The following is a 13,513-nucleotide window of genomic DNA, read 5'->3' as shown; positions in this document are numbered from 1 at the left end:
CAACACCTACATTTAAAATGCATCAGATTTCTTAATAGCACTGATCATTACCTCCGCTGCTCTCCCTCCTCTGTATGCTGTTTCCGACGTGGAGTCGGGATGTAGGAGCTGGCGTTGGTTCGGTTGGGTAGAAACTGGTTAAAGGGAATAGAGCTCCTTGCTTCATTGCTGGCAGTCCGCCTGGCCAACATGTCATCCTTTCGCACATCTGGCCTCCTGCCGGGGGCGTCGACCTCCGAGTCGCTGCCTCGCCCTGGGAGCCAAAGAGTGATGGAGCGAAAAAAGAGAAAATAGTGAAGAAGGCTGGAAAGTATGTCAGGGACAATTTTTATTTGGTCCTTGTTTTTACAGTTTTTCAAAAATATTCTATTACTCACATTGCTTACTTCTACTTTCCCCTCAATCAATCAATCAATAAATAATCAATAAAGTATTTCTGATTTTGATTATATAGCAGACAGTGAGAAACTATGACTAACTACAACTCTTGCCAAAACTTTGTCGGGTTTTTATCATAACTCTTTTCTTGTCAGGTGATAAATATTAGTTAGTGAGGCAGCACACTTTCTCTATGACCTCTGAGTCTATTCGCGGCTCTGGAATAGTGTTTTTCTTGTCACCCTGCTGCACACATTTCACACTGTCAATACAAAAGACAGAAACAGGATGCCTGTGATACTCCCCTCACACACACACACACACACACACACACACACACATGCTGACATATGAAAGGCAGGATGTTGACCCCAGCCTGTGTTTCCCAGGTCCAAGTCTCTAGTGATTGCTACATAGACCAACAGCTGCTGCATCTGGGGCACTCACACACACAGTGTGGGTGAGACGTTCAGCTGTTGTCCACAGCCTGCCAGACTGGCCAAAACATACCAAGGTCAAAACCTCAACATGTTGGAGAACAGCAGTCAGACTATTTAAGGACGAGTGGTTTAGTATTTCTGCTTAAAGGAATAGTTCAACGTATCGGGAAATATGCTTGATTCTTCATCTAATCGAGTTAGATGGGAAGATGTTTTTGATTGCATGTTTGTACCTTAAGTATGTGGGTGGCTTTGCTTAGCAGGAGGAAACAGATTTATTTTCTTATTTGAAAGACATTTATCAGAACTAACCATCACTATTGCCACGATTCACCACATCAGGAGAGGGGCTGTGCTGTGAGCGGGAGCCAAAGGAGTCCAGGCTGTCAAAATTAGAAGAAAACACTTTAATATTTACTATTACTATTACTACTACTTTAATGCAAACATAAGTTTTGTATCAATGGGATCAGTTTTGAAGTTTGAAACTGAGTTACTAAAATATAGAGAACAGCTGCATTTCAGTCCTCATCATGAATCTGAAACACCTCTGTGTGTGTGTGTGTGTGTGTGTGACTGAGTGAGTGCTGACAGATTTCTCTCACCTGTCAAGAGAGTTGTCACGAGTGTGTCGTGGTGGAGAGAGAGACTCACTCCTCTCAGAGTCCCAGCAGTCATAGCCGCTGTCTCTAACGCTGCGTTTCTGTGGACTCTCGCCTCCTTCCTCCACCTCCTAAAAACACACGCATGTGCACAAAAACAGCAATCAGACAAATAGATGGAGAGATGTCTAAAGTGGAAATGATGTACCACTGATGAGACAATACATGGGTTGAGAAAGGAGACCACAAGCAAAATAAACAAGGAACAAAACATCTCCAGCGTAGCAGAGCTCAGCTGACATCTGACTTTGGAATTTTATTTATGTTGTGCTTGAGCTATCGTGAAACTATTACTTAAAAGTATTGCATCGTAAAATGATGTATTATGCTATGATATATGATTATTCTAATGATGATTATGATGATTTTTAAAAAATATCAATAGTACTCAGGCATGTAGAAACAAAGACAGAAATAATTGATTCCTATGAGCTATGGACTGAAAATCAAACAAGAAGTTAATCATTTCTGAAACAAACTGGACAACAAAGCTGAGTGAACACATTTTGTTTGTAGACAATGAAGTTTCTCTGAGCATCCTGTGATGTGATTAGCTTATCAAAAGCAGACAGGGGTATCTTCTTTTTTAACTCATATCCTGTTGCTCCTTTCTGTCTCTCCCTGAAATAGGAGTAGCTGAGGCTTAGCATAAACAAAAAAGTGTCCTGTCTCGCGCGTCTCGAGCGCACCCCAACAAAGACAGGAAGCGAACAAATCCATCCCCCGCACCTCCTCCACGCCGCTATCTGTCTGTCTCCTTCTCCTCCCCCCTCCCTGCTATGTCCTCTTCACTTTGTTTACTCACCACCTTCATTTGAGCGAGAAGCCCTTCAAACTCCTTGAGGTTGAGAGTAGGGCCGCTGTAGGAGGCGCAGCCGCTGGCAGCCTTCCCGAGCCAGAATACTGTGTTCAGCACCTGAGAGACATCCACACAGGGAGGTTTGGTGAATATTCATAAATGCTAAACACGCTGACGGAGAAAACAAAGCAAGAAAATTAAAAGAGATGATTAATGATTAATGGTTACTCACATTTTTTAGTTTGCGGTTGCAGTCAGAGTCCCTGATGAGAGAAGTGTGTTACTGACATGGGACAGTACATTAAAATGGACATAAGCAGGAATTAAATTCATACACACACACAAACACACGCCTATTTACTTGAGGTTAGCTCGCATGGAAGTGTCTTGCAGGTCCCCGGGGTCAAACAGTTGGGAGCCCTTCAGGCCTAACTCCTCACAGCCCCGCAGGAAGACTGACAGGTTGTCCTACGGGAGACAGCAGGGGACCACAGACAGACAGAGTTTATCACTTTGACGAAGAGGGTGGTTTACAGGTCTGCGTGTCACACTGGGGAGTGTCCTCTTACCAGCCCAGCGATGGGGGTGGGCAATCTGTTGATCTTCTTGACCAGCCCTGGTTTGATTGCACTCAGCAGCCTGCGTGGAGGAGGGGAGAAGCAGAGATTTATTGAGTCTCAGAGGGGAATTTACGTGTGTCGTTGCTACTTCAGACATTAAAAACTGAGTGGGAGTGATGTCACAGGCTTACTCGCATAACAGGATGCCGTTCTCCAATCCGCTGCGGAAGTCCTTGTCTCCAAAGCTCTTCCCTGTTACAGCCTGGAGAAGGAGGACAGGAAGAGACAGATGTAAGGGGGGTAGACGAAGGCTGCAACTTACAATTTTTTACAACTTTTATTACTGATTAACATCACTCATTTTTTGATTAACTAATTCATCATTTAGCAGTGTTCGTTACAACTTCCCAGAGTGCAAATGATGTCTTAAATTGCGTGTTTTGTCCAATCAGCTGTTCAGAATATAAATACACTCAGTTTTTACAATGATGCAGAGACAAAAAAGAGAAGGTAGAAGTCAATATTTTGTATTTTTCCTAGATAAAATGACTTCAATAAATCCCTCAAAATTGTTGTCCACTTTTTGAAAGACCAATAAGCCCACAAATTATGCTTTACTTTCTTCTTCCTAAAGATACACCGATATGTATATCAGTACCAATATACCTATAATATACATTCTATTGTAATACTAGTAAGATATACAGATTTTAAATCAGTGAAAGAGAGCCCACTGGAATAAAACTGGTGCTCAGTATAAGCAAAAACTCTGACTTGGGAAAGAAAAATGAGGTTTGATGTATCACTCTTTTATGTGTCACTCGTCAATTTGACATTTTAAAAGCAAAAAAATATGAAGGAATTAAAGTCAGCCTAACGGAGAAAGACAGACATCGAGAGGAGACAGTCTACTCATAATGCACTCAGGCAACATTTTAGACCTTGTGATGCCATCACAACCCACAACAGAAGCAGCGGGATTGCATCAGATGCAACTTGTACACCCTGAAGTAAACAAGACCATGCTGTTGTTTTGTCCTTTTTCAGCCTCTTACTTGCAAAATAGATCCTGACCCCAAATCTCAGAATCCCTCCGTGGTATGTAAGATACATCATTTTAAATCTTTTAATAAAGGTATAAATACAACAATACATATATCTCAACATTAAATAGAACTACAGAGACAGGATTTAGGATCAAAGTCAGTATAAGATTTCAGCAGTTGTGTTGCGAGTTAATTTATATTTGACTTTTGCGTTGTGCTTCACTGTGTCCATGACACAGGAACCTGCTGCGGCCCGGTTCACCCTCCCCCCAACATTTTGCTTCAGTAGAAACCAAATTAGAGTGAAGCCAAAGACACACTGCTGTGTGCCCTCATTCCATTTTCCCAAAATGCACCCACACGCACGTCCCTGATTTAGATGCGTGCAGTAGCAGCCCGAGTGAACGATAACCTCAATCCTCTAACCTGCACTCTAATTTACAGTCTATCCTGAACAGGCAGGAGAGGAGGAGGAGGAGGAGGAGGAGGAGGAGGAGGAGGAGGAGGAGGGAATCAGGAAGCTGAGCTAAGAGTGACATACAACCATAACACCAACCCACACACGCACACGCACATGCTGCTTTCTGGAGCGGTTGTGTAACCAGCAGCCAAAGATGAATCGAAAAGAAGAGAGGTTTGACTGTTTAGACGTCTAATCCAGATTAGCACAGATTACAGTTATCACCCAAAGCGTTAACTGCAGGCTCACACTCTCTCTGTTTCTGCTGCTCATATACAGTGCTCCTAAATATCCGTCCACAACAAAAACAGAGCTGATGTATTTTTGTTACCAGGGTTTTTATAGTTTAATGCCATTTCAACTTTAAGCCTTCTAGTTTTCTTATTCTGTCTTTGTTTTCTCTTTATGTCGGCGATATATGGTATTTATTAATATTTTTTTTATCATGTACATTTCTGACGCACATGTACCATATGTTTGACAGAAATACAAACACACACACACACACACACAGAGTGCATCTGCAGCTATGAAAACAGCCTATTGTTTTTTGTTATATAAGTGATGACCAGATGTTTCCCATTGACATCTCCTTCTTCTTGTTGTCTCTGATCATCACACACACACACACAAACACACCCACACACACACACACACATATGTTGGCATATGTCGTGTTTATTAAGGTTTGACTCGGGGGCTTTGAAACATTTACAGCGTGGTCATGCATAATTTACAGACCAAGGAGAGAAGTGTATTAAAGGAGAGCAGGACAAGTGTGTTTAGTGTAGGTAGTGTGTGTGTGTGTGTGTGTGTGTGTGTGTGTGGGATGCAGGACACAGACAGTGGGCCGGGAGTGGAGGCAGCTAACGATCGGTTACGTGTTAAATGTTGAAACTGAAATACAGCAATTAGACATAGTTACTGGTGTGAGCTTACATGTTTTGGATAGAAAAAAAATGAGCAGAAGAAAAAAGATGTGCGTCAAAAAGAGATATATGGTGTATGTGTGCGTTCAGTGAGCATTCATGTCCCCCTACAAAAACTAAGCCAAAGGCCTTGGGGGTATTTCAGTGCCAGCAACAGTAATTTGACCCTTCCTCGCTCCCTCTCAAGCCTCATGCTGGATTGCACTGCTCAGTCAGAGTGAATGGCAGCAGCAGCTAGCATTTAAACCCTGAGGTGAGACTGTGTGTGGGGAGGCAGAAGCAGGCCAAAATATCCTTTACTTTTATTTTAACAACTGTAAAAATGGAAAGAATGACAGGGTAGAAAAACAGACAGCAGACGGAGAGAGAAATACGCAGTAAATCAAGTTAGTGGTGTAATGTCTAACGAGCACAACATATGCTCAGCTGTGATGCATTAAAGAGACAAAAGCCAGGATTTTGCACGCTCAGACGATGATGATATGGGGCCATGCTGCTGTAACTGACACAATATGTTTATGTTTCTCCTGAGTTGACCTTCAATTTGGACCTCTCGTGTCCTACCATTACCATTCTAGTCACAGAGAATAGCATCTGGTTTTCAGACAAAAAGAGAAGAAGAAGGTTGTTCGACAACATTTGCTGCTGGTTTAAAGATATTTACGTAATCCTCAAAGACTTTTCTATCGATTAGAATAAAAAATATATTTAGTTTGCTGCATGATGGTAAAGATTTTTCATATTTTCCAAGCTTGGACTTTTACTGTATGTTGTTTGGCTGATACAGCGCCACCAATATACTGGTATGAGAGTACCTGTTGTCCGATATATGCTGACATGAAAACTCTTTTTTAAGAGAGAGAGAGAGAGAGAGAGAGAAAAACTATGAATCAGAGACAGATGCTTGGGGTAATTTATTATATTCACAGTAAGTTTACAGTTTCAGTGCACTTGTGTGATACTGGACAATAAGGTTAATTGATAAACTGTAAAATATCCTGCCCCTGTCACATATCTTTGTCACAAGTGTTCGATAACCCTTTGCTGATATATTGAGAATATTGAGAATATGTAATGTGTTACTGAAAATCTAAAATAACCAACAGCAGTAACATCAGATAACATCGTCACATCCAAACATGGTTGAACTTTTACTTCACTTCACAATGAACCAAGTGAGCAAGGTCATAAATCATTTAATATTTCCATCTTTGTTTGGATTAAAAAACAGAGTTACAATTTGGGAAAATTTGAGTTTTAACAGTGAAGCAGAAAGTTGAAATGGTTAGAAAGTCTTTAAAAACAGCTGTAAGCATTGCAAAATAGTTTTGCAGAACAAATTAAAGCTCAGGGACTCAACTGTAATGTTGACATATAAGAGGTGTAAACTCAGGCTTTGACAAACCATCCTGAATGGTTTATGTGCTTGAGTAAAGCCAGTTGATGAGACATACATAGAGGGAACAGACCACTGAGAGAGGCTTGTTATAATGTTATCATGTGCTGATGTGTTTTGAACAGTAATGGCAGCGTGACATACAAAGAACAAGAGAAGACAATAAAGAGAAAGACGAGAGAAAGGCAGAGAGATAAAGTCATAATCCAGATTGAGGATGAGTTTAATCTGGATCAAAGTAATTAACCAGAGTGATCTGACACCAGAAAACATCACTCCACAGCTGTTGACAATTGATTTCTGTTCGATATGTGGCACAAAGGCATTTCTCAGTGTAGCGCATGTTTTGAAAATGCATTGTAATACACTTTTGCATCACAGTAAAATAAATGAGTCGAATACTAAATTATTTACTCTGATATGTGGAGATTAGGCACTACTATCATGTAAATCACAGCATGATATTTTGCTCATTTTAATCTGATGAAAATAAATATAATATGGTTAAACATATAATCCTAGAGGAGATTTGTAATTAACACTGCAATTCAATATGTCAAAATAAAATGCTAGTATGAGAACATGTATTATATTAATATTAAGCAATTTTGTAATTAAAAATGAAACACCAAATTACATTCCACACAAAGTGATACTATCATATTTTAGCCTTTTTGTGGGTCATTATGGGTTGGATTTTGTTGGGCCAGCTGTTGAACAGCAGACAGAAACTCTCAACAGTTGAAATCAAGTCATTATTTTGTTTTCTTTGTTGTTTAGTTTATCATTCTAGTAACTTTGTGTTTACTTCATCTGCTAGTTTTAACCCCAAATGTAGCCTATACTAATCTTGCATTGAACATGAATCATGTGCAGGGTTAAAAAACATGTTTTCTCATGAAAAAGCATCGCACATTTTTCATACAATATTAATGATGAACCGATTACAGGGAGCTATTAATTAAATAAATTGCTTTCAAATTTGCATCCCTAATCTGTGGTGCTGTCTGTGGAAGACTACGACCATCCTGGCTTTACAAAAACTCCACTGAAGCACGAAAGACATCTCTGCCAACAGCAAGTCTGTGTCATCATTATTGCACATTCTTTCAAACAGTATTTGATGCATGGAGAATCCATGAATCCTCACTCTCACACACACACACACTCTCTCTCTCTCTCTCATGCAGACACAGCTGGTTGTCTGGGACCACTGAAGTTAATCTGCCCGGGACAGCTGAGACATCTGGCGCACACACACACACACACACACACAAACACACACTTGTTCAGTCACAGACATTCTTTGGTTTATTCCGTGTGACAGACCCTAACTCCTGCTCTGTTTCTGCATACCGGTGACAGCAGAGGTTAACTCCTGTCACTAAAGTTAACTTTGTGTTCAACTTTAACCTGCTCAATGTCACATCCAACAGGTTTAGAGCACCTTGGACAGCGTGCATCAGCTTTGGGACGGTCTAATCCCACCCTGTCTCGTCTATAAACAGATGGAAAGGTCTTGTTTGTGTCAGTCTCATTTCCTGATCAGGTCATGTGGTGATATATAGCCTACTGCTCTACTGCCCCCCCTGGAAACAGTGACACCTGAGAGCCGGTCCATGTTATGTTCCCATAGTGACCGGTGTCACCAAACCGGGGTGTGTCTGAGGCGTGTGTGAGCAGTATCATGCATAGCTGATCGCCATGTGTCTGTGTGTGTGTGTGTGTGTGTGTGTGTGTGTGTGTGTGTGTGCATACGCTTTGCATACTCTTACACACACACTGGCTCAAAATGCTGGCCGGAGCGCAGGGTGGCATGGTCAACCCTGAATCCTCCCCACCTGTGAGAGCATGAAAATACACCACTAGAAATAGTGTCAGCCTGACCAGTCTGAAAATAACTGGAGAATTAGGAGGCAGGAAGACGACAAAGGAAGAGGGACAACGCTCAGAGGCTGCAGGAGAGATTAAGATTAGAGGTCAGCATTAGCCTGACTAGACTTTCTGTGCTCACCATTGATGTTACAGAGCCACCAGTAGTACAAGGGCTGTCTATCACAATCGTGATTAAAAAAAATATATACATATATCGTCTTAGATCTTGGACATCATGATATGGCATAAATGTTGTCTTTCTGCAGAAGATGACACTGTGGGCTGTGTTTTTAAGGTTGATGAACAGGTCTATAAAATGTGATTTACATGTCTGATCAGATTCTTATTGTGTTTACTTATTTCTGTCATTAAGTATTTTGAGTCCATAGTTGTTGTAGTTTTGCAAATGTTACACTTATTGTACTTTTGCATTTGTTGTAGCAAGTAATTTTGAAAATATTTTCTATGCAGAATTTCATTACTGTATCGTCATTCATCTGTTTAAAAAGTGAAAAGCGATGCTTACTACAACAAAGCACACTCCTGCTTTAAACTTTAAAGGTTACAGGAGATAGAGATTTCTTCCAGATGTGTCAGAATCATTTAAAGTGTAGCTGATGATGACTAAATTCTTTAATCCTCCTTTGTGACTGAGGTGGGCACAAGAACGACTTGTGGGAGTAAACACATTTAATCTGAAGGGATAACTGTGCACATTTGGTGGAAAATTGTCTGTGCGTATTAATATCCCTAAAGCCACAATCTTAATAGGTCATAATTCTCCATGGAAAGAGATTTTTTCTTTTTTTATATAAATGCTGATCATTCTGATTTTTCTTTATCTGTATGTGGGACGCTGACAGATTTGATCTTGGTGGTTGGGAGATGGATGATCTACTTCTGTGACCTCTGACAGTCTAAAAGTAATCATGGAGGAAAGATGTAGCCCCAGGCAAGCCATTTAACGTTAGACACAGACAGATTGACAGAGCACTTTCCTCTCCTGTCCTGCTAATCACTTATCCAGTGATATAAATATCGACTTTGGGGAGTTGTTGGCAAGTAAACATGATCATCCAACTTTCTCTGGGTAAATACATGTTTGTTAAATAATCAATCTTTAGTCTGTTTTGCGGGTTTGTTTGTTCTGCCGTGCGACTTCAGGTACTCCTTTTTGCAGAAGTACCGAAATGAAAATTAGCGGGTTTATCTACAACGAATCAGTCAATGAACAGATTTAGTTGAATGGAAGAAAAGTAGCTGCCAAATAGCCAAATGTCAAACATTTGCTGGTTCCTATTTCTTAAATGTGAGGATTTGCTGCTTTTCTTCGACATCTATGATTGTAAATGAAGAGTTTGGGACTGTTAGTTGGACAAATGAAGCAATCTGAAGAAGTCAATTTGGGCTCTGAGTATATTTCACAGTTTTCTGACATTTTATCAGCCACATGACCAATCTTGAAAAATGACTCCCTTGTTGTTGTTGTTATCTACAACAAATCAAACTGTGTGCCAAAACAAATCTATCTATCTGTCTATCTAGCCATCTGTCAATCTCAGCCTGTAATAAACTGAATGATGTGCACAGATTGTGGCACTACAGCCAAAACCTGTTGTACTTTCCCTTCCTTTTGAGATTGCCTGTTGGCAGGTATAGCCAGGCTAAAGCGGGGGGGACAAGCACCGCGATGAAGGGAGAGAAAATAGGTCATAAAGCAGCTCCACGGGCGAATCATGATTCACCGCTCAGGCTTACAGAGAGAGGCGTTTTTTAGAGCCGACAGATGATGGTGGAAGCGATGCAGCACACCGCCGACGATAATCTCATCCGAGGCGATCAGCCGCTGGTCCGCTGGAGCATCTCGTGCGTGAACGCTGGCCCGGTTTCATAACCATGGCAACCGGAATCCCCTCGTGCCTAAGAAAGGGGGCGTTACTCCTCCGAGCGGTTCGAACCCGCCGTTATCTCCGTCGTCACGGAGCAAACGGCAAACAAACGTCCACTTTGAGTCGTTTGTCGCCCATTTTTCATCTCATCTCATTGTTCATAAAAGTCCCCGCAGTGACGGTATTGTGGGTTACATTTCAGCCAGAGCCACACATGTGCGCAAACTTTTAACACATATGCTGCCGGTTGTCCACACACGCTGCGGAGCCGTCGTCCCACACGGTAACCCGACACTGCATCGTCCCGACAACAGGTGACGACGCACCGGTGCTGGAGGGTTGTGTATTTATATCCCAGTGTGTGACAGTATGGCCCATTTTGTGTGCTGTGGCAGCAGCAGCAGCAGCAGTACCCCCCATCCCCCCTGAGCCTCTCCGAGCGGTCACTTCACTTACCTCTATCCATTTCTGAGCCTCCTGACAGGCTGGTTCGGGATGGTGGGGCTCCTGCCGCTCCGAGTCGTCCCGCGGCGGGGCATTCGGGACATCTCGACCCGCTGCGGGGCTAGCCATCTCCGGGCAGGCCGTTAGCCGAGGACCAGAGAGTCTACCGGACGGGTGATATGTGATAAGCCGTGTGTTGGTGGTGGCTCCCCTCCCCGCTCTGTCAGTCCTGTTATCCTCCTCCTCGCCTTCTGCAGTTAGCCAGCCCCGCAACTCCACGCACAGTCAATGCGCTGCGTAGCTCTCTCGCGCTTCCCCGCAAGCCCTCGCTCGCAACTGCGACAAGGAGGAGATGGAGGAGAGAAAAAACGAAGAAGAGCTCTGGCGACCTACGCTGCAACACGAACCAGGCGCTAAAAATAACGATTCTTCACCACTGCCGAAGTGCGTGAGGCTGACGCTGCTGCCTGCCGCGCAATTTAGAGGACGTGAACGCGCAGGCAGGAATCTATGCGGGGGGAGGAGGTCGAGAGAGAGAGAGAGAGAGAGAGAGAGAGAGAGAGAGATGGGGGGGGGGGATTGCAAACGATGTCCCGTTATTTCACAGTTCACACGAGGAGACTGACTTCATGCTTACCTGCGCGTAAGAAAGTGTGCTGGGTTTAGAATGGAGAGCAACTGAGAAAGAAAACGGCAAGAAAAAAAAAGTCGAGCTTCAACGAGTCCATCGGTCTGTTGGTGTGTAAGAAAGAAAGATAGTTTGAGGTGGCAGAAATGAATCATAGCGACCAAAAATGGGACATGATGCCTTCACTGACTCATCTCCCAGTCAGGAAAGATGTCGGATGCTGAGGTGTGAGAGGAGCAGACACCAAAAAAAGTCTGAATCACACTACTCCAAATTAGTTAGGGATGTTGGGATGTGCATTACAAGTCAGATGAAAAGTGTTGCATAAAAATATTCACAAAACACAAAATAATAAATTCAGATATCTCACAGACCAAAGAACCGAGCGAAACGCTAAAATATCCCTGGTTAAACCTGAGAAGTGTATTTGATTTTTCAACATTTATTTATTAAAAAAGTAACTGTTCAGCTCTGAATGAAGTTTAACGCTTTTTTCTACACGGATGGATTATCAAACAGGCCATGCAGGTAACTACCCCGGGGCCCTCGGACCCTCAAGAGCACCAGAAGCCCCCTGGGAAAGTTCACTGTGATGTTGATTTAATTAATTGTAAATTAGTTTGGGAATTGGCACTACCAAAGTACACTGTTAATGGCCTCTTTTTGAATTTTTGGCTACTCTTACTGTGTTGCGTTGGTCCTTGTGTAGAAATGAAGTTTTAATACCGTTATTATTTCATATCCCATGTATTGTGTAGAATGAAATTTTCAATAAATCAGCTGACACGTAGTAAATCAGGGCAAAATATAGTAAAGCTGCCATGTGCAGCCCACTGTGGTGGAGATATAATACATTCTGGATTAATTCATACATTTGTTGGCCTTAAAGAACTCAAAAAAAGTCTCCGACAAATGCTAAAATAAGCCTCTTAAAAGTATTTCTCAAATTTCTCACACTGTGTACCACCATAGAACATATTATATGTTGTAATTTATTTCATTTTCAAATAATATTTCTGGGATTCCTTCCTACATCACTATTGGTATGCTTACCATTGAGAATAGTGGCTCTAAAATATCCACAAATTGCGAGTGTTTCACTGTATGTCAACGCCCCCCAGATGCTAAGACATTTAAAATGACCCCGCTGTGCCCCATAATAACTACAGCTCCGACTTTAACAGCACTTTTCTTTACAGCCAAGTTACACATTACAAAATCAATAGCCCATAAACTCCTAGAAGGTGTTGTTTATACACACACTGGCCAAAGAATGGCTTGGCAGTTATCAGTCATGCTGTTAAGTGATCAATCATGTTGATAACACTTGCGTACACGGTGGGGTTGATAACTCCGGCTAATATTTGATGCAAATGTGACCTTTTGCAAATGGCAGGTCAAACCTTTATTTTCAGAGTGTTAGTTTACCAAATCACCGAACTAGAGAGGTAAAGCCCACACAAACTCATATAGATATTGGCCTAAACATCTGTTTGTTTAAGGACGTAACTTTACATCCCTCCCTGAAGGATCTCTGTGAACGCCACTGACTGAGATAACAACTGTTCCAAATGGCAAATAATAGATTCACTGAGTATTTTTTTTCTTAATCAAAACAGATTCTTTCATTTAGGACAATATACCGTATATCACACTGCGCCGGCGGAGAAAGATCTTGTGTCGGTATCCACAGTGATGAGTCGAGCGAGCAGACAATCTATCGACAGCTCTTCAGTCCTTCTCCTGTTTCAGCCCTTTACAGCTGAACGGCAGCCAAGACCAGCCAGGATGAGCCCCAAGCTGTGAGGGCCTCAGGACATTAAACACTTCATCACTTCATGTGACATGTGTGTGAATGGGAGTCAGCTAAAATGTATACTGGTTACTGGGGTAAGCAAGAAAAGGATACAGAGTAGTTAAGAGCTTTTAAAAAATAGGGGTTTAAGGCTGCAACTAACAATCACTTAGAATATTCTAGTATTTAATCGTTTAGATAAAGAAAAAGAT

The 13,513-nt window shown here is 42.0% G+C and overlaps 1 protein-coding gene across 1 annotated transcript in view; it reads right to left on the bottom strand.

Moving 5' to 3' along the window:
* The window catches only part of LOC119025090 (LIM and calponin homology domains-containing protein 1-like), a 28,331-nt gene extending 16,945 nt beyond the window's left edge, over positions 1-11,386 (bottom strand). Inside the window, exons 1-9 of the mRNA XM_037108434.1 lie at positions 10,891-11,386; positions 3,031-3,101; positions 2,849-2,918; positions 2,641-2,747; positions 2,512-2,542; positions 2,286-2,396; positions 1,424-1,551; positions 1,131-1,201; positions 52-253 (exon numbers count right to left, since the gene is read on the bottom strand). Of these exons, the coding sequence (XP_036964329.1) occupies positions 52-253; positions 1,131-1,201; positions 1,424-1,551; positions 2,286-2,396; positions 2,512-2,542; positions 2,641-2,747; positions 2,849-2,918; positions 3,031-3,101; positions 10,891-11,007 (908 nt within the window). The 5' untranslated portion in view covers positions 11,008-11,386. The remainder of the gene's footprint in view (positions 1-51; positions 254-1,130; positions 1,202-1,423; positions 1,552-2,285; positions 2,397-2,511; positions 2,543-2,640; positions 2,748-2,848; positions 2,919-3,030; positions 3,102-10,890) is intronic.
* Between the last annotated feature and the right edge of the window lie 2,127 nt (positions 11,387-13,513).

This window comes from Acanthopagrus latus, chromosome 1 (assembly GCF_904848185.1).
Source record: "Acanthopagrus latus isolate v.2019 chromosome 1, fAcaLat1.1, whole genome shotgun sequence".
In the NCBI taxonomy this organism is placed as follows: domain Eukaryota; kingdom Metazoa; phylum Chordata; class Actinopteri; order Spariformes; family Sparidae; genus Acanthopagrus; species Acanthopagrus latus.
The sequence above is the reverse complement of the archived record's forward strand: the minus strand, read 5'-3'. Positions and strand labels throughout refer to the sequence as shown.